Source organism: Psittacula echo (genome assembly GCF_963264785.1).
Source record: "Psittacula echo genome assembly, chromosome: 1".
In the NCBI taxonomy this organism is placed as follows: Eukaryota; Metazoa; Chordata; class Aves; order Psittaciformes; family Psittacidae; genus Psittacula; species Psittacula echo.
The window spans coordinates 19509423-19534289 of NC_137735.1; the positions used below are offsets into that span (position 1 = coordinate 19509423).

Sequence of the window (24867 nt, forward strand, 5' to 3'; positions counted from 1 at the left end):
GCCCCTCTACTCTGCTCTCGTGAGACCTCACTTGGAGTATTGTGTGCAGTTCTGGTGTCCTCAACATAAAAAGGACATGGAACTGTTGGAACAAGTCCAGAGGAGGGCCACGAGGATGATCAGGGGACTGGAGCACCTCCCGTATGAAGACAGGCTGAGAAAGTTGGGGCTGCTCAGCCTGGAGAAGAGAAGGCTGCGTGGAGACCTCATAGCAGCCTTCCAGTATCTGAAGGGGGCCTACAAGGATGCTGGGGAGGGACTCTTCATCAGGGACTGTAGTGACAGGACAAGGGGTAACAGGTTCAAACTTAAACAGGGGAAGTTTAGATTGGATATAAGGAAGAAATTCTTTCCTGTGAGGGTGGTGAGGCACTGGAATGGGTTTCCCAGTGAGGTTGTGAATGCTCCATCCCTGGCAGTGTTCAAGGCTAGGTTGCATGGAGTCTTCTTGAGTGACATGGTTTAGTGTGAGGTGTCCCTGCCCATGGCAGGGGGGTTGTAACTAGATGATCTTAAGGTCCTTTCCAACCCTAACTATTCTACAATTCTAAGAAATATCTGGCAGACCCTGTAACCTTTCCCCTTCTCTTTTGGGTTCCTGTAACAGACAGGGGCATTGCCAGCCACCTCTGGCTTTGACAACATAAACCTCCCAGAAATTTTTTCTTTGCCCTTAAAACTGCATGGAACTTTATCAATTTCCCTTTCTCCATCCAGGAATGAAAGCAAAACTACAAACTAAAATGAAGAAACAACAATAAAAAGAACTGGCCCTAAGAGCTGCACCATCTCAGGAGATGCTCTCAACACAAGTCCAGAGAAACAGAACTTTGTGAAATGGTGTCCTTATACAAAAAAAGAAAAAAGAGTCATTCGCAGAACAAAACAATACCTGACCATAACTGAGACTGCTCTGCCAGCAAGTCAAAATGGAACTGGTCTTGGCGCAGTTCCTATATTCAACATCTTTTTGTTCTGGTCTATTTGACGTATTTAATACTGATGTCATTTCAAATGAATGAAGAGCAAAAAAACCTGCCTCCCATTAGCACTTGAACAGAATATTAGTACTCTTCTTTCAGTTTATGCTTCCCAACTCCTCAATACTTTCTGTGAGGCTAAACAAGACAACTTGTGTTCACTGTAGCCCAGTAACTTACTGCCTTAAACTTAATCACTACCACAGACACTAAAAAGAAGTTGTCTATTCTGAGTTCAATTTCCTCATAAGAAAGTCTCTCTTTCACAGTTCCAGACTGTAACCAGCTTCACTGTGATGAAAAGTGTGCCTTTAAAATAAATCCTCATTTACAAAACATTCTACTAAAACATAAAAAAACCCAAACAAACAAAAAAAACAACAACAAAAAAAAAAAACCACAACAAAACGTTTTGCAACTCTTTTCTCCCCACAATCAGTTTTACAAATATCACTTTGAACCCTTCTGGAACATTAACATCAGAACTTCACAACACTATTCAGAATATTTATCTACAAACAAGAGCAACAGTGCTAAACTCTCCAGATGCAGCCTGGATTTCTCCTCCTAGGTGTGTAACGATGCATTTGGCTTTATTAAGAAAAGGGTGGGGGCAGGTAGAAAGCACACTTTGCTTTTTTAAGTGCCTAGGTTACTAAGATATGTAAGACAGATCTATACAGTTTGCGTCATTATTTCTGCCTTCCCACAAGTTTAATCTGCAAGGACTTCACACCTACTCTCAGATTACTTACCTTAATGGAGTGTGAAATCTAATACTGTTTTAGCAGAACTCCAGCAGACAATAAACCAGCCACCTCCAAGATCTGCAGGTGAGCCAGTCTTAAGACATTTAAAGTCAAGACTAATAAATGTGTACCTAACACAACTAGACTACTGAATTTGTAATCCCAATGACTGAGAACAAGTTTGACAAAACCTATTGTCTAAGAAAGACATGATGACTGAAATGTAATTACACTTTTTCCTTGTGAACAGAATTCCTTGTCAGTTTCCAATTTTGCCTGTGACTGACATCAGGGAACCTGGCTTATGGTTTTCCAGTTTATACCTTTTTTTTTTTTTAATATTGGCATGAAATATGAACATTATTTCCATCTTCTAGAATCATCCTTTCATACCAGGGTGGGTCTTTTTGTTTGGGGTTTATTATTCTTCTAACAAACGAGCTCTCCTCCTTACAGAGACTGTGGGACAAGTCAAAATGTTTACTCCTAATAAATGCTGGTTTTAAGACATCCTTTTGTTACTAATGGTCTGAAAAGCAGTTCATACAACATAATCATAGACTTTTGCTCCTTTCAGATTCAGGAAGGACATTTGTATTGAACACTTATTTCTGCACTGTTAACAACAATTTTATCTTCATCCAGTAACAGGCTTATACAAATTAAGATACCTTTAGCTTCCAAATGGACTTAAAGCTTCTTTTCATTTTTAGGCCTAACAACACAGAACCTTCCCTGGTATCTTCAGGTTTCATATCAACTCTGTGTCTTAACTAATCTGTATAATTAACTGCTATTCATTTTACTGCCCATATAAAATTACTTCAAGTTCAGTGGGAAGCAAAGGCAGTAGCTACTAAGGACCCTCATTCTGCCTTAGACCACTGCAATTGCTCCTCATCTGAGGCCTCAAACTCGAACCAGTTCACACTTACATGGTTCTATGACTATCTCCCCTTTATGTATCTTCATCAGCTTTGCAAATGTATCTTTGTGACAAAATCAAATAATCCTGCACCCTGTTTATATTGTTTTCCAGAATCTGGAAAAACTGCAAGGCATTTCTGCCCAGCAAAAATCGAACGCAAGACTTGAGCTACCAAGCCTACTGAATTCACAACACGTAGCAGTACCTACACACACTTCCCAGTTCTTGAGATTACAGCAGGTCAGATTCAACAGTAATGCACACATAGACTGTATTATAAGGCTCAAAGATAAGCCTTAACAGTGATCAAAAAGTCATTAACATAACACTTCAAAGCTTCTCTACAGAACCTAAACCAGACTTCAATTTCATGCTAACTACCTAAATTTAGACTAGCTCTAGGCAGAGCCACCCCAGTACCCCTGAACAGTTATCAGCCAGGGATAAGCAGACTGGAGAACAAAAAAAACAGGATGGCGGCTTACCACTGAAAGTTTAAATGATTCAGTAAGGCAATGTAAGGACATAGCTAGATACATTTATGTGTGGATGATTTTCTGGCAGAGAACGGCCACGTACCCAGATCAGCAAGTGCCTACGTGGAGCTCAACACAGATTCAGGATCATCCAAGAGCGAAGGAGCACACAAATAAGGGAGTGAGAAAGCAAGATAAGAAGGAGCTGGAATTTACTGAGTTGCTAAATTGTGGACTGTGGTCAAGATTTGAAGGTCAGGTTCTCACACCTGTGCTTAACCAATTATATGTTAGTTGTTAAGTGCCTTAAATATATGTATCCAATCACAATGTGCCAAGTTATTGTAAGCAACTTTAAGCAATAGTATATAAAGAGGTTTTTCTATAATAAATGGCTTTTGTTTGATCACACTGATCTGAGTCCATTCTGTGACATTTATGCATAATTACAGCCATATGTATGAGCATGTATTAAGTGCATGATTTATTAAAGAATTACTTATAGTGCATTATGTCCTGTAAATGAGCCCAGTGAAAATCAAAGAACCTGTTCATACAAAAGGACAGAGCACCTTGGTAGCAGTGGCTGGCACTAAAGCAGTTGGGTCTAGAGCCATCTGCCAAACATGAGCGGTGCTCAGAGCTGGTAACATCTGAAGGCAGTTGTCCCACATGCTCTTCCCCCCACACCCAACTTCCATAATTGTCAAGACAAATTATTCAGAGCAATACATGTAGTTATAAATTGTCATTTATAACTGATAATTAGAAGGGCAAGTATTTGTTCTTCGTGAAGGATTAAAGACCAGCCAGATTTAGCATCCATTTATGGACAGAGAATCTGGTGAAACTGTGGACAGCAGTGTTCCTTTCTGCTGCTGCTGGCTCATTCACACACATGCAAGAGCTGCCTCCCCAATTTTCACATGTAACTGCCAGACTAGTCTGAACTAGAACTTCTAACTAAAACCAAATAGGCTAGTTTCAAAGCCATAATCTTTCAAGTTCCTTCCCTATCTGTACTTTAACTCACAACAAAAGCCTAAACAAAGAAGAACAAATGTAAAGGCCAGAGTTATCTGCTTTTACAATGACAGTTCTTGTTTTGGTATTCTAAGGGAGAAGATGACCTGCCAGAAAACATTTCAATCAATTGTCTTTTAAAACTCATTTAAGAGGCAACACATCTTTATGACTGCCAAATCTACTCAATAAGCCTGTGTATCTTTAGCATCACAAGTTATTTGTACCATTTTCCCCCTTGGTATAGTTAAGACTACGTATGCTTAAAGATACTGAATTATTCCACATCCTTTGACAGGTATTTCTTTTCAAGGGATGACTGCAAGAAGAATCAGTTAGAAAAACATTTTTTTTTGGCTAGCTGCATTCTGTTCCCTACCAAAAATACTGATTTTTGACCAGCTGACCCAGTCAAGTAAGCTTTCATAAGGCCTATGGGTTTTAACCTCCTCTCCAGCCTACTAGTAAGAACATTTTAAAGAGTTTCAAAGGACTAAAAAGAATTCAGTTTATTTCAAGCAAAGGTTTTCAGATTTCCAGAAAATCCTCATTTCCTGATGTAGTTTAGCTTAAAGTGCTTTTGTACAATCTTCTTGCAAGGCACTGAATCCATTTCTGAGACTAACTCCCTGTATTTGTGGTACAGAAAGACTTCAAACCCAATACAGCTATTCGTAAGAAAAAAACCCAAACACTTTTATTAAAACTACTACTACTACTGATAGCTAAGGAACAGAACCAAAGTAGTATTTTTCAGGTGTTCTACAACACACATCCAGAAGAGCACAGAACTACACTTTCAGTAAAAACATGTATGCTATCAGGTACCCGAACTTGAGTCCACATAGGCATAAAACTAGGCTTCATACTCTATGTTTCTATTTTAAAACTACATCAGTAAAATGATAATTTTGACTTTAGAGAGAGTTTGCACAGCATCTGCAGATCACAGATACATACAATTACTAAGGACTTAAAGTGTACAGCAGGTGGAAAACCTCAGGTCATTCAAACGATAAACTAGAAAGGGAAAACCAAGCATTTCAGTCTACACAAGCCATTACGAACAGTTTCTGTATGGAATGATGAATGGGTAAAGAAACAAAAAGTACCTCCTGTCCAGTAAGAAAGAGCAGGAGATCTCCTTCCTCTTCTTCACACATGTGAATCTGGATCACTGTTCGAATAGCAGCCTCAAGGTAGTCCCTTTCTGGTTCTGGAGTATAGAATATCTCCACAGGATGGGTGCGACCCGGGATAGTCAGAAGAGGACAGTTATCAAAATAGATCTGAAACTTGCCAGCATCTAAAGTAGCACTCATAACTATAACCTGTAGGTTTGGAGGGGAAAAAAAAAATAATAAAAAAATAGAAGCTACTCAAAAGATTAGCAAGAATTTGTGAAATGTTACACATAAAATATGTAAGAGACTAAACTCGACTGTTGACTAATTTAAGCATTCTTTTACCACCTAAACACAGCAGCCTTATTTACAAAGATCTAAAAAACAATCCTGGTCAAATACGGAAAGATTAAGCTACAATTGTTTCCAGTATTTTCCTCAATACAAACTGCATTAAGAACTTCCTAGTGTTATCTTTCCAATATGGATCACCACTAGATCAAAAAACTTTATCTACTTTGGTTGATTATAAAAAACAGCTAATTGTAAGCACACAGATCCCTTATTTGGTATGCCTGTAGCTAGAAAGAAGATGCTTGCTGGGCTTAATCATTACTGACCTTCAAATCAGATCTTTGTCTTACAACTTCCTTCAAGACTCCCATCAAAATATCAGTAGCCAGTGTTCTCTCATGGGCCTCGTCAAGAATTATAACACCATAGCGCTCCAGCAAAGGATCATTCATTGCTTCACGAAGTAACATCCCATCAGTCATATACCTGAACATAAACAAAGCCAATTTTTACAGATTTTATTGACTGACATCTGATACATAAATCCTTTTCTGCACTGTTCACTAGATTGCTTTAACTAAGCTTTCAATCAGCTTTTTTTAAAATATAAATATCACTAAACTATTTCCAGTAATTTAACAAGCCCATTCCTAGCTTTCACATAGATTACTGCAAAGTATAAGTGAGATCTGGAAGGAAGGGGGAGAAGTTTATTATAAGAAAAAGGGGGGGCCACCAACAAGGTTTAGCAACATTTGTAACTGGTCTGTAGACATTTACTGCCAGGCTTCTAAGCCTACAAATCAGAGACAGGAAAATAAAGGGAAAACCACACTCTGAAATCCTAGAAATACTATTTCTGCAATTGTTCTCCCCTTTTTTGTTTGCAGATCATCAGTTCACTTTATGCCCTTCCACTGATTTTATTGTTTTATTTTTCTTCTTACATACTGACTTTATTTCCAGCTTTCAACTACTCGTATGAGCAAAAGAGAAGACTCCTTTTGATAGAGAAGCATTATTCCTTGAACCACAGTATGCACACTCCTTTTTAACAGAGCATTCTGAATGTCATCTGCAAATGACACATCAGCAGGTGTAGTTCCACCCATACAGTAGAGGAGTCAACAACCAACCGATAAACAAAACACTATGGATTGTGTATTCCTAAGGAATGTATAGGCCAGTTTCGAAAACTCCGTGGTAGCGCTACTTACTGAAGCAAGCTACTGAACTTCACCAGAATTACCCCAAATACGAAGATACCAAAGAAAGCTCAACTGAATGTGTTAACATTGAGAAAAACCTCAATGCTGAAGGGCTTTATTCTGAATAGCACCTTGATCACAGAAATACTTCTTCAGAACATCATCTTCTTTATGGATCACTTAAAACTAATTTCCATAGGGTGCAGTAATCTCTTTATGAGGAATGATTTCTTTACAGTTCCACTCAAGCCCCATACCTCAGGTTTCCCTCAGCTCATGCTGTGTCTCCTGTCTTTTCTCCATTCATAGAAAGCGCCTATGCATATATTCACCCCCCTCCTCATTACTACTTCTATAAAACTTTGCTCACACCTTCAATACCCTGTAAATCCACCCCACACCCCCCCAAGTAGGCTGTATTATGCCTTTACCTGACAGTTGCCATACTTACTTCAGAATGGTTTTTGCACTACTGCAGTCTTCAAATCGAATAGAGTAACCAACCTCCTGGCCCAGCATGACATCCATCTCATCAGCAACCCGCTGTGCCACACTCATTGCAGCTACCCTCCTAGGCTGGGTACATGCCACTCCTCTCTTTGGTCCAGGTAATGAGCGCATGTAGTCAACACACCATTGAGGGATCTGGTAAGAATAAAATTTAAAACCACTTTAAATGACCAGATGTAATCTGTAACCTTTGTACTGTAAAGTTAGTTATAACTTCACTGAGATGCCAACTGCATACACAAAAATATCCAAAGCATGAGACACAGACAGGCTAGTTAGTTGGACCCAATGCCACTAAAGAAAGCACACTCACATTAAGCATGTACCTAACTATCTTTGAAGTTACTAAGGAAATACATAGGTTCACAGTAAGTTTAAGCACTGTTATATCAGTGTTCATTCAGATGCGGCAGCCAACATATTCCAAAGTAACCAGAATTGAAGTTAACACTCAAAATCAAGATCCATAACACAATTCATTAAGTTTTGCAGTAAAAAAAATTATATTTTGTGACTTTAAAAAACAATTCCTATTGATACATTAAGCAAAAAGAATTTTTAGTGATATAAAAAAAATTAACCAGGAATCACATCAAATAAAATGAATTTACAGTTATGATAATTCAATTATTGTTCTTTTAAAATTCTATCAACAAGATCTGAAACCCCTGTGCTTTCCTTCCTGTGTTGACGCTCATTTGCCAGTCAGCAGTTTTATGCTCTTGTTAGGAATCTGGAAACAGCAAGAGTCATCCCAAAGAAGAAGCTTTATTCACAAGAATTTCTAAGGTCAGTAACACTTTGATGAAAATAAGAGTATATTTAACATGTTCTCAGTACAGTATTTTATGAGGAGACATCTCCAGGCACAACTAGTTCCGAGTCTACAGACTGAAAAATTCACTCCTCCTCAGTAATCGCTTTTCAAGTATTCTTAAAAGCTCACATTTGCACTTGTACGTATTGCACTGATGAGGAATAACAGGAAAACCTGTGCAATTTAAACCAGGGAAATTTTTCTTCTAGAATACCATATTTCCACAGCAAAATGGACATAAGTGAGCACTAAAACATACCCACAAGCAGACAAGTGTAAACTGTAATGAAAAGCTACTTTTTTGTAAATGAAGAACATATTTTCATTATAAATTAATTAAAAAAGCAAGCAAAGACTACCAAAGTCTGGCAAGAGACTACCAGACAGCTGACAAGAACTCAAGTTTCTGAAAACCCTATACTTCCCAAAAGGAAGTTCCTGAACACTGATAGCAGGAACCTGAAACCCTATCCTGTAACATACACACACTCACCTAATAGGCAGCTAAAGGAAGGAATTTGCTTCCCAAGTCCCTAACAAAAACTCAACTCTAAGCATGTTAGGTGAAGCTTCTGGACTTTAAGCAGAGCAATTCCTGAAATAAACTTTAAAACAGCAGGTCTGTCAGTGAAAGCAGCATGAAATAAATGTAATTTAGAAGTGGTTTTCCCATGAACAGCAAAACGTACAGCACTGGTGTCAAAACGCCTACATAGACTTCAATGTGTTAAAGCCAATTTAGATGACCACCACAATGCTTCTTGTGTCCAATATAAACACTAGGAAAGAGGCATGTGCCATACATTTTCTATGTAAGTCATGACTGGGAATATCCTAACACTTCTTACCATCTGGTTCTTATAAAACTGAACGAAGATAACCTCAACTTGACTGACACCAAAAACCTACAAATCATAGAATCAAACAGGCTGGAAAAGACCTTCAAGATCATCAAGTCCAACCCAATCTCAGCACTGCCAAGGCCACCACTAACCCATGGCACTGAGGGCCTCATCTAAACAGTGCGTGAACACTTCCATGGACAGTGACTCCAGCACTGCCCTGGGCAGCCTGTTCCAGTGCCTGAGCACCCTCTGGGGAAGGAATTGTTCCTCATTTCATCTAAACCTCCTCCATGCAGCTTGAGGCCATTTCCTCTTGTCCTGTCCCTTGTTCCTTGGGAGCAGAAACCAGCCCCCTCCTGGCTCCATCCTCTTGTCAGGCAGTTGTAGGGAGCAATAAGGTCCACTCTGAGCCTTCTCCAGACTAAACCTCCCCAGGTCCCTCAGCCGTGCCCCATCACACTTGTGCTCCAGGCCCTGCACCAGCTCCGCTGCCCTTCTCTGGCCCCGCTCCAGCACCTCAATGTCTTTCTTGTAGTGAGGGGCCCAGAGCTGAACACAGGATTCAAGGTGCAGCCTCCCCAGTGCCCAGTGCAAGGAGACAATCACTGCCCTGGCCCTGCTGCTGATACAGGCCAGGATGCTGGTGGCTTCTTGGATGCCTGAGCACAAGCAGCTCAGGTCCAGCTCCATCAATCACTACCACCAGCTCCCTTTCTCACGAGCAGTTTCCAGCCGCTCTTTCCCAAGCCTAGAGCATTGCATGGGGTTGCTGTGGCCCAAGTGCAGGATCCAGCACTTTGCCTTGCTGAACCTCATACCATTGGCCACAGCCCATGGATCCAGCCTGTCCAGATCCCTCTGGAGAGCTTCCTACCCTCCAGCAAACCAACACTCCCACCCAATCTGGTGTCATTTGCAAACTCACAACCCCAGTATGGAGCAGTACGGACCAATATGCACCAGTACAAACCAATATAGGCCACTATGTCCCCAGATACTCCCGGGGTTTCAATATCCCAGTGCTACCAGTCCCTGCCACAGCTCTTCCCACTTGCAGCCGTGCTCAACTCCCAATCCCTCCCAGTGCTCCCACTACCTGATGCAGGTGCTCCCAGTCCCTCTCAGTCCTTCCCAGTCCCCCCCAGTGCTCCCAAGTCCCTGTTGCAGGTGCTCCTGCTCATTCCCCAACCAGACCTCCTGGCTGGTGGTCTTTTGTGGAGACACCCCAAATTTGGCACTCCCTCACTCTGGGGCTGCCCCCTGGCTCCCTGATACTGGGGGGTGGGGGGGTGGTGTGTGCCCCATGGGTTGGGGGTTTAGGCAACAAGGAGTGTTTTGAGGCTGGTGGCCTTGAGGGGGGAGCAGCTCCTTCAGCCCCAGCACCCATTCTCCTCTACCCACTTTCAGGGGGTCCCATGACCTCTCTGAGGGTGACCACACTTTTTGGGTGATTCCATTTACATACAGGGTAACCCCCAGTTAATGGGGTGCCCCTCAGTTTTCACTAAAATCCCAACTTTCCTTTAAAAAAAAAAAAAATTATCAATATCAAAATCATAAGAAATAGCTTTAATTAGGACCCTTTAACCTCAAAGACTTGTTCAACTCAGAGATTTTCAAATATAACCTTCATAAACATGAGAAGTTATGGACTACACATACAAAGGCCTCTAAGATCAAAGATAAATGAACTGAGGGCTGCTAAAAGACTATTCCAAAGCTAAAGGAAAGTCATGTTTTTACAGGGATGCAGGGCGAGAGAAGGAAGAGCACTGCCCTTGTGGCTTTTCTGAGCCACTTCAATTTATTGAAAGCTTTCTCTGTTAAAAGTTATATGGTAAAATTCCCAAAATTTTCACTAGTAGAAAAGGCATCAGACTTTTACCTGTATAAATTCTCTTGTGGTCTGCAAGAACAGCAGATTAAGCAATACTCAGAACCACCTTGCTTCTGAATTTCACCTGCCAAGAAAACTTGCTGACAAGCAAACATCCTACCCTTTACAGTTGGGTCTCTCATGTAAAAGCAGATGCTACTCTACTATTCCATCTACAGAAGAAATTTGAACTACTGTACCAGCACCACGTATGATCCCACGTTTAAATGGAGCACATGCTGCAATTACAGCAAGTACTTAATATCTTTCTAAAAGAATTCAGCACACGCATTCCACCACTGAGCATATTCAGAGATCAGTATCTGCAGTGGCTTGTTTTCCTTCAATGAAGACTTGAAAATTAATGGCCTTGGCTTCCAACATCCTTCTTCAGTACTTCAGGTTTAAGTCTATGTGAAAAAGACCCTTTTCAAAGTTTTCTCTCCTGTTACTTCCATTGTCAAAACCAAGCACTCCCAAACCTGGATGCTCTACAAGACTAAAGGGAAAATGTGTATGGAAAAACCAGGAAAGGGATTTGACAGGCACCAGCTGAATCTCAAAAAGACTATCTACTACTGTAGAGACTTCAACTTCCCACCACACAACGGAAGATAATTTTGGAAGAACAATTCATTATGTATTTCAGATAATGCCCACTTTATACCAGTTAAGAGAAAGCCTAAGTAAGTAGTTCACATACACCTTCAGTTTGAACATTAAAAAGTTTCTTAATCACAGGTAATTAACCATCTTGGTCTGATCAGTGAATGTAAGAAGAAAAACCACCATCCCCACTGGTTTTAACACAGCACAAAAAAAAAATGTGACACTGTCACCTGCAAAACAAGGTTTTCACCAAGTGGCAGCAAGATCATTTTCAGCTCTGTTTCTGCAGAGAACACTCTCAAAACATATCTGCAATCTCAGAAAGAGAATTCAGAAGAAGCAGTGAAGATTCCGAGATAGCTTATGTGCTAAATCCCATTTTTAGGAAAGATGCCTTATTTTCTGAAAAAGCCTTCAGAAACTTAAGTGGCAAAGTAGTAGAACAACTGAGGAAAAGATTTATGCCTGTGGAAGTTCAAGTAGACATTAAGAGCATGCCCTTTAGATCTTCAAGATTTCAGATCATGAAAACAGAAATCTTGCTTTCAAATAGATAAGAATCAACTTCTTTTCATGAATGTTCAGAATTCTCCCTTCCAACTAACTACATAATCAAGCTTTTCTGAAGAATTCTATAAAATCCCCATCTCAACTTGTACACGATAAAAGAAGCAATACATATAATGCCATAAGGTACCTTCTGAGCAAGACATTGGTTCCTAAAATTTGCAGCAAGGGCATATAATTTCAAACATTTTAGACACAGTTGTAAAAGGTATCCAATGTCCTTCACATTTTCAACATTCAAATTTATTTTATGACTAAGATTTATTTCTACAAGACTTATGATAAGTTAGCTATAACCGGTTTCATAAAGGCTAAAATACCCTTCAGCTTTTATGTTCTGCCTGGATAAAAGAAATTTATCAAGACACAAAACAATGAACTTTCTTACATCACTTTTCCACACAGATTTTAAACTGTAAATCAAAGGACAGGCTGAAGTTTTGAGCAAGTTTGTTCAGTTATATATACACAGTGGTGTTTGTCTTAGGTCCTCCCTGTTTACTGGTCACCAAAATTCTTCTAAGGTTTAAGGAGGCTTTACAGATCCACTATTTTCAGTGCCAACTAAGACTTTTAAAGCCATGAATCTACAAAAAAGAAAGTGATTTTCAACTGCAGCACTGGAAAGCTTTATGACCTCTGAGAAGTTTCAGTACCACAAAAACACAAGCCTCTTCCTCTCAAGTTTCAGTATCACCAAAACACATTATCCTATCAGATCATTCCGGAATTGTATCCAACATTTCACGCCCCTTTAAGTTCTTACCTGTAGCAGTAAGTTTCAAACACTAACAAGTCCCTACCTCTGTAATTATTTTTCCTACTTTCCAGCTGCTATGTACACAAACAGCTAAATACACTATTTGGAACCATCACTTCAGTTTGTAGATTAGTACACTTCTGTCTAGCCATTAAGACCTCTTTACCTTCTTTTATCAAAAAGTTAAGTACCAATCATAAAACCTAACAGAAGCATGGACACTTTTATATCATTAAGCAAATAATAATAAGAAAAATCATCAAATTACTCTTGCTCACATTTTGTGCATTGTTCTTAGACAACGAAGTCTAAGAAACCAGAGCAAGTTTTACACACCCCTACCTAGCAACAGTCTCAACTTTTAGAAAACTGCAGTATCACATAGATAAGAACTCACCTGTGTTGTTTTACCAGACCCAGTCTCTCCAACTAGCACAAATGACTGATGCCTAATCAAAATATCCGTAAATCTTTCTTTATATTCCCAAACAGGAAGTTGTAGCCTTTTCTTCAGGATGTCATAGTATCGTGGAGTATGTGGTAGATTTGTGAAAGGGTTAATACTGTGTGGAATCATTGCTGGCTTTATGGTTTGTAACCCAGCAGCTGCGTAATAGGTAGAGTTAGACGAAGGTCGCAAATCTTTTTCCTTGTCCCTTTCTCTGTCACGATCTCTATCTCTGTCACGATCCCTGTCACGATCTTTAGAACGGTCATCACGGTCCCTGTCCCGGTCACGATCTTTCCTAAAATGAGTTAAGAGACAGCAGACAATGAGACATTTGAACATTTCAATGCAAAGCAAGAATTTAAATACAACACAACACTAAAGATATCTAGTACAAAGTGGATATAAACCAAATCCTTTTAAAAACCTTGGAAACAGCTATCTTGAAAGATAAGCATCAAAGAGTAACAGTATATGATGCATACCAAATATTAAATGTGTAGTTACACTCACTGTACATATAAGCATTGCCACAGCACCTCTCATTACAGGTAACACTGAAGAAAGCTACCACATGAAGACAACATCATCTTGACCCTCTTCATTTAATGACTATGAAGAATCAGCTGTACCTTCTAGACTTTTCTCGTGGTTCTTCCCATCCCTACTTGCTGCTGCTGCAGAAAAGAGAACACCAAATAGCCTTCTTGCCTACCTCGCTAGAGAATGCTAATCCACAAAAACCAACTCAATATCACAAGTGAGCCCTGAAGTTTGATTTTAATATCCTACACTTACTTTGTAGCCTTTTTTTTAATTCAAACTCTTCCATACAATTCTGACTCAATCAACTTTGATATACAGGTTCCGCAGTCTGAAACTTAGATGGAAAACTAGCCACTATTCTTCACACAGTCATTTAGCTTGGAAAAGACCCGTAAGATTGAGTCCAACCAATAACCTAACACTACGAAGCTGTACCATCTTCTCAAGTATCACCTCCTACCACACACTTAAAGCAACCAGCATTCACTTATTCCCATTCATTCTAAATACTGTCAAAAAAGGAAGTTCAATGCACTTGCAAAAGAAACATAGCATTATTTTCACAGTAGCTATCCACTCAAATTCGTATTTCTGGCTGTGATCTTAGTGGCAGTTCGCTATTTTGGAAATCCACATATTTGTTCTTGCACATAATCTCTCCCTACAAACATTAAAACACTTGCAGAGGACACAGACCTGTTGGAGAAAACCCAGAGCAGGGTCACAAAGATGCTCAGAGGGCTGGAGCACCTCTCTGAGTACAGGCTGAGAGTTGGGCTTCTTCAGCCTGGAGAAAAGGCTCTAAGGAGACCTTAGAGCAGCCTTTCAGTACCTACAGGGGCTGACGACAACGCTGAAGAGGAACTTATTACATGGGCATGTAGTGACAGGACATGGAGGAACGGCTTCAACATGACAGGGCATATTTAGATACAAGGAAGAAATTTGTAGTGTGAGGATGCTGAAACACTGGAACCTTCCCTGGAGGTTGCTCAGAGAAGCTGTGGCTGCCCCATCCCTGGCAATGTTCAAGGCCAGGTTGGATGGGACTTTGAGTGACCTGGTCTAGAGGAAGGTGTCCCTGCCCACAGCAAGGGTGTATCAAACTAGATGACTTTTAAGGTCTCTTCTATGATTCTATGACATCCTGTTTGGCCAGAGAACTATAGCCATGGGCTACTAATAAAAATTCTAAACTTATACTAACCCTGCATTTTGAAATAAGACCTGCTTTAAAAGAACACCTCATCACATTTTGAACCAGTCAGGAAATTAGTGGCATCTTTGCCGGCAAAAATGAGGATATTTTCAGCTTCTTTTATGCACTCTGTTAACTAAAATCCCATCAAAAAGAACAAAGTTAACACCAGCCTTATAATATATGCACATATAAACATTTTCAGGAATAGCCATTAAGGGAAAACAGTCCTCTCCCTCTTTACCAGCACTAAGGCATGCCTGAAAGAATGAGCACATTGCTAAAACCAACACCCCTGACCAATATTCATCTCCAGGCCTTATTTTTTAACATACAGCTGGTATTCAAATATAACTGGTGAAGTAATAAGCAAATTCCTACCTACAAAGAAGATGAAATAACCAAGATTATATCAGTAATGATTCTCTAAACATTAAGTTAGAACATGCTGCACACTGGAAACAATCGGCACTTTCATGACTTGTGTATAAATGAATGAAATCCATGCAGGGTGTATTTTTTCCCCCTCAATCACAGAATCATAGAATAGTCAGGGTTGGAAAGGACCCTAAGATCATCTAGTTACAACCCCCATGCCATGGACAGGGACACCTCACACTAAACCATGTCACTCAAGAAGACTCCATGCAACCTAGCCTTGAACACCACCAGGGATGGAGCATTCACAACTTCCCTGGGAAACCCATTCCAGTGCCTCACCACCCTAACACTAAAGAACTTCTTCCTTATATCTAACCTAAACTTCCCCTGTTTAAATTTGAACCCATTACCCCTAGTCGTATCACTACAGTCCCTAATGAAGAAGAGTCCCTCCCCAGCATCCTTGTAGGCCCCCTTCAGATACTGGAAGGCTGCTATGAGGGAAGGCTGCTATGAGGTCTCCACGCAGCCTTCTCTTCTCCAGGCTGAGCAGCCCCAACTTTCTCAGCCTGTCTTCATACCGGAGGTACTCTGGTCCCCTGATCACCCTCATGGTCCTTCTCTGGACTTGCTCCAACAGCTCCATGTTCTTCTTATGTTGAGGACACCAGAAATGTACACAATACTCCAAGTGAGGTCTCACGAGAGCAGAGTAGAAGGGCAGGATTACCTCCTTCGACCTGCTGGTCACGCTTCTTTCAATGCAGCCCAGAATACAGTTGGCTTTCTGGGTGGCGAGCGCACACTGAAGCCAGCTCATTTTAAGTGTCTCATCAACCATCACCCCCAAGTCCTTCTCTGCAGACCTGCTCTGAATTTCTTCTCCCCCCAGCCTGTAGGTGTTTCTGGGATTGTCTCGACCAAGGTGTAGGGCCTGGCACTTGGCTTGGTTGAACTTGATGAGGTTGGCACTGGCCCACCTCACAAGCGTGTCAAGGTCCCTCTGGATGGCATTCCTTCCTTCCAGTGTGCCAACCGAACCAGAAAGCTTGGTTCAACATACTATGACTTCAGAGGCTGCAGCAATAAGGTGTTTTGGTTTTTTTTAATAAGACTTCTTTCAACACTGACCCATTGAAATTAAGGAGTACAAAACATACTGTTTACAGTCACTTACCTAACACATTTGTATATAGATTTTACTAAAGCTCTGGACACTGAATTGTCCGAAATCTAAGGCCCTTTCAGATCATTAACTTGAATCTAAGATACCATAACTTCAACACAACTTCTAACATGGTCAAATATTGTACAAGCTAGGAATCTGTTCTTAATGTAAAATCCAGGCAAATATTGCAGAACCAAATAGGTTCATATTCTCTGGTACAGAAAAGTTACCCTTGTTAAAACTGAAGGAAGTAGGCTCTGTTATGCTCCTCTTAATGTTGTAAGAGTCTAGTAGCATGTATTAGGAATAAAGCTTTGGAATTGTGGTTAATCAGCTATTAACAACCAGTTTTTTAAGTATTTGCAGGTACTGGGATGAACAACTGCATGGACAGACAGTAACATTAACAAGGAAATAAAGGTATAAAGCAATTTAAGAATTGTACAGCCAGGGTAAAATACAACAACCTGGTAACAGCACACACTTCACTCAAAGGAAGAATAAGACATGCTACTAATGCGGGGCGGGGATTGGTTTGTGTTTCGGTAGGGTTTTGTGTGTGTGCACACTTGCTTCTGAAGGATTGTTATCCTTCAAAACACACGAACAGACTATTCCACAACCATTTACAGTAAGTCTGGTGTCAGAAGCTTCTAAATCACAAATCATGAAGTGTATATTCAGGTATGCTTCAGCCTCACATAAACAAGTGCTACTGCAAAGATGAACAGATCCACGCTGCTGCCGATCCTTCCCATGTGTTGTCTAAGAATTTTAATGGCCTTGTGAAGAATAAGCCCTCCCTAGACCCCCTCCATCAACATTAGTTCTTAGCCCAGATCAGTCGCCCAGACACTTGCAGCACAAGGGAGAGGGCAGCACTGCCTTCTTCTGTGATGGTAGCAATTTGTGTGGGCTTAAAGCACAGATAAAAATACAACCTCAAGAACAAGACAGTGGATTAAATGGACTACAAATATGATCCAGAATGGAAAGTCCTGTTAATCCTCCATTTCTTCATTGAACTCTTACAGCCGTTTAATTGTACAAATAAGAAAACAAACCTATCAAGTTCTACCTGTATTTCAGAAGTAAAAACACTAATCTTAGTCAAAAAAGTTCTGTCTCTTTCTTGTTTTATAAAAAGAGAAGCAGGGGTAACCAGATCTGAACACAGAACAAATACAACATTAACCATGCCTCCAAATACTTACCATTCTACAGCAGCATTTCCCCCACCCCAAAGTTTCCCATCTCCCATCAGTTAGCAGACACATCCAGACTCCTTTGGCCAACAAGGGAGAAGAGGAATGACAATTATGCTGCCATATGAATTTACTAAACCTTCTAAAAATGCAACTTGGCAGTTCTTCATTTATGAACTGTCACATTTAAGTTATTTGTCATTACTGCATAAAGAAAACTGACCTCAAACATAGAAATGAATAAAGGAATCATAATTTAATCATATTTGTCTTGTACCTGAATCTCATAACAGCCTTCATAATCAGAAGAGGTTGGGGATTGGTTTATTTCACCTCATTTTTCAACCAGTCTTATCTGCTCTCTGCTTTTACTTCCTTATGCCTACACATCTATAATATACGCACACATAGATACAAAACAAATGCTGTAGCAATCACTAAAAGGATGAAACATATATAAAAATTAAAAAGGCACAAGGTAAAACCACTGATCAAAGTGAAAGTCTTAAGCACATCTAATAGAACATCAGTGTTTTTTTTCCATTACTAGACATGGCCATAGTTGATGCAAGAAAAGCCAATGCAGGTAAAGGAGGAATTCTGTTCATACACAAAAACCAAAGTACAAGTAGTCTGAATGATATATCCCACTCACACAGTAACTGTGATGTTACAACAACCACCAAAGCTCTGCATGCTTTGGGAAAAAAAGAAAAACAAAACAAAACCATCACAGATTCACAGAATGATCTGGGTTGGAAAGGACCTTCAAGATCACCTAGTTCAAACACCCTGCCATGGGCAAGGACACCTGACATTAGACCATGTTGCTCAAAGCCCTACTCAACTTGGCCTTGAACATTGCCAAGGATGGGGCAGCCACAGCTCCTCTGGGCAACCTGTTCAGTGTCTCATCTCTCTCATAGTAAAGAGCTTCTCATGGCTAATCTAAATCTTACCCCTTCCAGTTTAAAGCCATTCCCCTTTGTCCTATCACTACATGCCCTTGTTAAAAGTCCCTCTTCAGCTTTATGCACCAGAAGGCTGCTCTTCAGAGGAGAGGTGCTCCAGCTCTCTGAGCATCGCTGTGGCCCTTCGCTAGGTTCACCCCAACAGGTCCACATCAAGAAGGATGTGGGACCCCAAAGCTGAACACAGTACCGCTGGAGCAGAGAGGAAGAATAACCTCCCTTGACCTGCTGGTCACACTTCTTTTGATGCAGCCCGAACACAGTTGGCTTCTTGAGCTGGAAGTGCACAGTGATAGCTCATGTTAAGCTTCTTATCGACCAACACCCTCAAGTCCTTCTCTTCAGGACTGCTCTCAATTCAGTCAGACTTTAAACAGTACAAAAGCAGTTCAAACAAGCACTGTAACCATAAACCTTCCACACGATTCCCAGTTTTCCAGAGGTTTTTACTTCACAGTCAATACTTCAGTACTGGAAGAAAGTAGATGTCGTGCTGACGCTTAAGGCTATGCCAACAATTACAAGGCTGCTGGCCTGGCATCGTTGCCACGTGGGAGCTACACATACCAATACAGGCCTCACTTAAAAAGAAACTAAGAAAATACAGAATAATGTGATACAACTTTCATATTCAGTCAAGTGACCCAGTTTGAATGAAAGATATACTACTTTCCATGTAAAACAAAAGGAGCTAATTCAGTCTAATCCAGCATCCAAGGAGCTAAAATAGTTTTATCCAGCTCCAAAACCAAATTGCACAAAGGCCCTCCTGGCAAAGAGGAAGACATGCACACACATGCTAATAACGAGAATCTCTTTGTGCAACTTCCTTACAGCCTTCCACAAGCTGTAAAACTGAACCACCCTAAAATAAAGACAATGCAACATTACTGTATCTGGTGCTACATGAAATAAGATTCCAAGTAATATTAGAAATAATTTGCTCACTAATTATGCTTATGGTAACTTGTTCTCAGTACTATACCATTTAACACTTTCATTAGCAGAGGAGGGTATAAAGAAGGGGCACAAGACCAGCACTTGCATAAGTTTTTACATGCCATTAAGGTCAAATACTTCTGGTTTAAAAATGTTACTACTGGTGGGAATTCATTTCAATAGAAACAAAATGGTAAGACTATAGTTCAGGATGACAGCAATCAGTAAAAACAATGCCAAATAAAATCGTATCAAAACGATAAATCCCATCAACATACACACAAACAAATACTGAACTGTGATTATCTATATAGCCAACTATGACAGTTGCTCCACTTTTAAACAACACTCAGTTTGGGCATGACCATTTGAAAATGTTACAAAAATCTCTATGTATAAGAAAAGCTACATACACAACTTCTCTGCAGACACAGAAAAGTTATTTCAACTTCTGTCAAACTGTGCAAAAATGTATTAAAGAAGATAAACAGCTCAAATACATATTTCAAAAAAATAAAATTATGAAGATCCTCCATATAGGAAATAGATGCTCAATAATAAACATTCAGGTTTGTTTACCAGAGAAAAACGCAACAAACTGTACTGGCTAAAAACTGAAGCTATACAAGTTTGCCTTTAAAAAAAAAAAAAAAAAAAAGGCAAGTTTTGTAAAGACTGTTTATCAGGGAACACTAATTGCTACAGCAGACTTCAAGTTATTGCAAGCTCTGAGAACAAGATTTTCCTTGGCTAAATACTCTAGTACAAAACAATGCTGCTGGACTTCAGAAGTGGATTAATTCACGGAAGCCTTTTGTGCTCCACCAAGAAGAACACACAAGATAAACACAGTATTCGTGTTCCTTGAGACTTCAGGAATTTAAAGAGCCACCCATCTCCCCACCGCCCAATTATGCGGAGAAGGCTCTAAAACAACTGTGTATAAAAGATCATCAGCAGGGTAGTATCTGTGTTCCTGAGGTTTTAATAAAAATCTGCTCAAGCTTGTACAGTAGCCCTAAAACTTTCACCTTTGCAACTAAAAAAAAATTAATATAATTCCTCCCCTAACCCTTACCTCAAAACCCACCTCCCCATCAACTGGTGAAGTCAACCATAACTCTGCCGGTTACCGAGTGAAAAACGTTAACAAAGGAATAACGTTCCTACAAGGGTAGGCACTAATTATACAGACGGAACAAACCTCATGCTGACCTCTAGGACCTCCGCTACCAGACCTCTCAAACCAGAGAAGTGAAAAGGAAACAAAACAAAACAAAACAAAAAAAAAAAAAAAGGAAGAAATAAAGGATAAAGACTGGACAGAGCCGCAGACAAAGCCGAGCGCAGGGAGTGGGCCGAGCAGCGCACCGCCCCCGGCTCCGCCGCGCCGGGAGCCCAGCCCAGCCCGCCCCAGTGCCTAGACCGGCGGCTTCTTCCCCTTCCCCCTCTCAGCGCCGCCACACGAGGCTCTCCTCGCCCGCTCCCCGCCGCCATCCGTCTCCTCCGCCCCTCCGAGGAGCCCGGCCCGACGGCGAGACCGATCCCCCGCCCAGGCCTAGCGCTCCTGAGAGCCGCCGAGGCTCCTGGGCCTGCCCAGACAAGGCGGCGCTGCTGGGGGCTTGCCGCGCGGCTTCGAACGCTGCAATGCTCTCTTCCCTCCGGCATGGCGGCCGCCCCGCTCCCCGCGGAGACTCTGCCCCATGGGGGCGGCAAGAGCCAAGGATAGTGAGCAGATTGCGAGGCAGCTGCTGCGATCCCCCCCCACACCCACCACAGGCCGCGCTCCCCTCGCTGGGCCGCGCCGCCCCTTACCCGTCGGTGGAGCGTTTCTTGCTGGAGCTGTAATCGTCGCCCAGATCTAAGCGGTGACGCTTGGACATGGCGGCGCCGAGCGGCCGCTCGATGCGGCAGCTGGGAGGGCGAGCGGCCGGCGCTGGGTGCGGAGGAGCGCGCTCTCCGTTCCGCAAGCAGTAGCAACGGCAGCCGCGCCGCGAGGCCAGGCACAGCGGATAAAATGGCGGCCGGAAGGAAGCGCCGAGGCTGCGCGCGGCGAGGAGCGCGCGGGATGGGGGCGGGGAGGGAAGGAGCGGTGAAGAGGGTGGAGCGCGCGTGAGCCTCGGCCGCCCAACGGTGGCATGGTGCTCGCCATCATGGGTGTGCCGAGGCAGTGAACGCCTGTGGGATGGGGCGCAGGGGTCCTGTTAGGCCTGGCTGCCTGGCCACTACCGTTGATGCCCCACAAGAGTAGAGTCATAGAATCAACTAGGGTGGAAAAGACCGTTAAGATCATCAAGCCCAACCATTATCCCAGGACTGCCAAGTCCACCACTAAACCATGTCTTTGAGGGCCTCGTGTGTACAGCTTTTGAACGCCTCCAGGGACAGTGATTTGACCACTTCCCTGAGAAGCCAATACCTGATCATCCTCTCCATGAAGAAAGTTTTCCTAATATCCAGTTTAAACCTGGCACAGCTTGAGGCTGTTACTTCTTGTGGCTTGTTATTGGGGAGAAGAGGCTGACTTCTACCCCACTACAACCTCCTTTCAGGCAGTTGAAAAACCCCTTTCCACAGGAGTTCCCCTTTTGCCTTACTGTTAGCCCAGGTACACACTCGGTGGAATGGGAGTTCCCAGATGGAGTTTCAACCAAGATAACTATCTCGGTAAACCTATTTTAGGCTGCCACAAATTTTCCTGGGTATGTAAGCCTTACGTGCAGAAAAGGCAGTCTTTCAAGTGTCATCTGTAGCAGCAGAAGTACTGGATAATCAGGAATGTTAAAGCTACATACAGCCTTTAACTACTCAAATGTCAACAAAAAATATTCATGGCAGCTTATTTCATGAGTTAAAAATTAACTGTCTTTCAAAGATCCAGAAACATTAGTTTTTGCCACTTTCTCGTGTCTGCTGTGTCTGTGGAAGGTTACCAGGGCAAGGAAATCCTGCGTTCACAACACAAACTCCAGCAGACCAATTTAGTTCTACTACATTAAAGCTTTCTAACTGTGAGTATGGCAACAATGGCATTTAGTAACACAGTTCCTGAAGTGAAACAAGACACATGAGTTCAAGCGCCATTTCCTCGCTACAGTTAGGTTTTGCTTGAACAGTTACAGCTGAAATTATTTTTCACACTTCCAAGCAGCATAACCACCAACAGAAAAACTGCAAGTTTAAGCCTGGTCCGAAAGAGTTGGTTCTCAGAATTGTTTCTTGTTCACCTTTGAGAACTGGATTAACCATCCACACAAGCAGCATTTGTCTTCTAACAGAAGGCACAGATGAGCAGGAGAAGATGAAGATAGGCAGATGAGGAGATGCCTCTGACAACCATGTCTTCAGGTTGGAAAGCACGCTTTGTGCTCACTGAGCAGCCATTGCTCTCACACAACTTCCTTCAGTGATTTCTGCTTTTTCTCAGCACTAAGCCTCAGCAGCTGCTTCCCCTTCCAGTGTAGTTGCTTGGTACCTCAGCACAGCTCATAAAAGCCAGTCTTTAGGAGCTCCTGGAAAGGCAAGAGGCACTGCTCTTCATACATGTGACAGCTATTTTGAGAATATCAACTACTGGTTGTTCTGTTCCTCCTCTCTCTCTTCCCAGTCTGTTTCATGCTCCTTTACCACCAGTGTAGTGGTTTAATACCATAGACAGGTAACTTCAAGACAGAAATTAGAAGCATCTCTCTTCATCTAGGTACATTTGTTCGAAAACATGCACTTTGCAAGGCTTGCTTCCGTCACTCTTAACAGCTCTGCCAGAGATTACCACAAGCTTTGTTCAGCTACTTGAGCACTCATTCCCTAAACATTTTGGTTGAAGGAATTGGGTTAGTTCAGATGTTTTAAATAATAATGTTTTGTTAGCTCAATCTTACTGTGAGATCGAAGGAGCATACCCATAAATGGTTCAGCTAACAAGTATGAAAGTGGTCAGGGGAGATCACCTAGCGGCAGTGACCTGTTCAACAGGAACAGCCAGGTCAGCAAGCGTTTGTCCATAGCTTCATGTTCCAAAGATTTTCTGGGATTACATACATTTTGTAGTATAACTACAAAAATATTTCATATATTCATGAAATTTTCATGTAGACAAGTCCTTAGGTTATGTTTTTTATTAGAAGAACATTCCTGTCCCTAATTCTAGATAATATAACAAAGTGGCACCCACAGCTCACCTGGAGTTCTAGACACTAGTGTAATAAAAATAACATTTTGCTGTTATCAACCGAAGTAAATATTCTTGGAAAACTGAATTTTGAGATTCTCCTGTGAAGCTGGAAGTAAATTTTCAAGTTACATTACAAAAAACGCTGGAATATCTATGTCAGAGTTTGCCAGGGAATAAATATTACAGGGCATCTATCCCAAATATCAAGCTTATTTTTTGTGATGCTGTGCTAGTGTACACAGAGCTGTGTTCCCAAAGTGGAGCTACAGGAAGACTTCCTACTTATGTTCCCAAGTGGATTTTAAATTATGTCTCTCTTAAACAAAAACAAATGATTATTGAATTAGAGTGAATAGTACACATTTAGGTTCTCAAGAGAGAAAAAAATAGCGGCCTGGTCCCCCAGAAGGTGGGAAAACAGGGTAAGATGAAAGCATTACATGCGTTAGTTGGGATGAGCAGCTGCTGCTGTGCATTTCTCAGAAGACAGTGCCCAGCAACAGAAGCCTGGAGACCTCTGCAGCTACACATTCCAGATCTTGAGTGCTCCTCCCTATGCACAGCAACGTAAAGTTACTTAGGGTCTTGCTCCACATTACTATATGGCCAGCACCAGGGAAGTTTCTGCTTTAGGCGGTAGGAAAAAAGGAGCAGATGTATCAGGGGGTATAAGATCTTAAACTATACCTCAGTGGCAAATGCAAAATAGAAAGGAAGTAGATTGTATGTTACTTGGGGTGAGCAGCTACTTGAGCACTGTGCCCCAGACTGATATCCCACACACAACTTCACTCTGGTAGCAACTTTGCAAACTCCTCAACTCATCCTCCACCCAACCATGCTTTGAGCTATATGACTGCATAATAAATGATCTAATCCCATCTCAAAGAGTTTACAATGCAAGGCCTTCATCCTGCAAGCACACACATGCGTTATTTTACTAATGCAAATAATCCTTTTAACTTCAAAGGGATTACTAAGAGTAGCAAAACTAAGCATGTAGGTAAATGTTCACAGGATCACAGCCTAAATGTAAGATTAGAGGAGAAAAAAAGGTTGGTAAGCACAAAT

General features: G+C 41.5%; 1 protein-coding gene across 5 annotated transcripts in view; it reads right to left on the bottom strand.

The window, feature by feature from the left end:
- DHX15 (DEAH-box helicase 15) overlaps positions 1-21653 on the bottom strand; it is a 56578-nt gene extending 34925 nt beyond the window's left edge. For 2 of the 5 annotated variants that reach the window (XR_013956997.1, XM_080619251.1), the window contains exons 1-5: positions 20827-21335; positions 13164-13512; positions 7234-7427; positions 5901-6060; positions 5269-5487 (exon numbers count right to left, since the gene is read on the bottom strand). Coding sequence is in view for 4 of the 5 variants with exons in the window: in XM_080619251.1 (XP_080475377.1) it covers positions 5269-5487; positions 5901-6060; positions 7234-7427; positions 13164-13512; positions 20827-21290 (1386 nt within the window). In the remaining variant the exon portion in view is untranslated. Of the gene's footprint in view, positions 1-5268; positions 5488-5900; positions 6061-7233; positions 7428-13163; positions 13513-20712; positions 20736-20826; positions 21336-21437 lie in introns of those variants that run through there. The other 3 variants (XM_080619249.1, XM_080619248.1, XM_080619250.1) reach the window with 3 other exon arrangements.
- Between the last annotated feature and the right edge of the window lie 3214 nt (positions 21654-24867).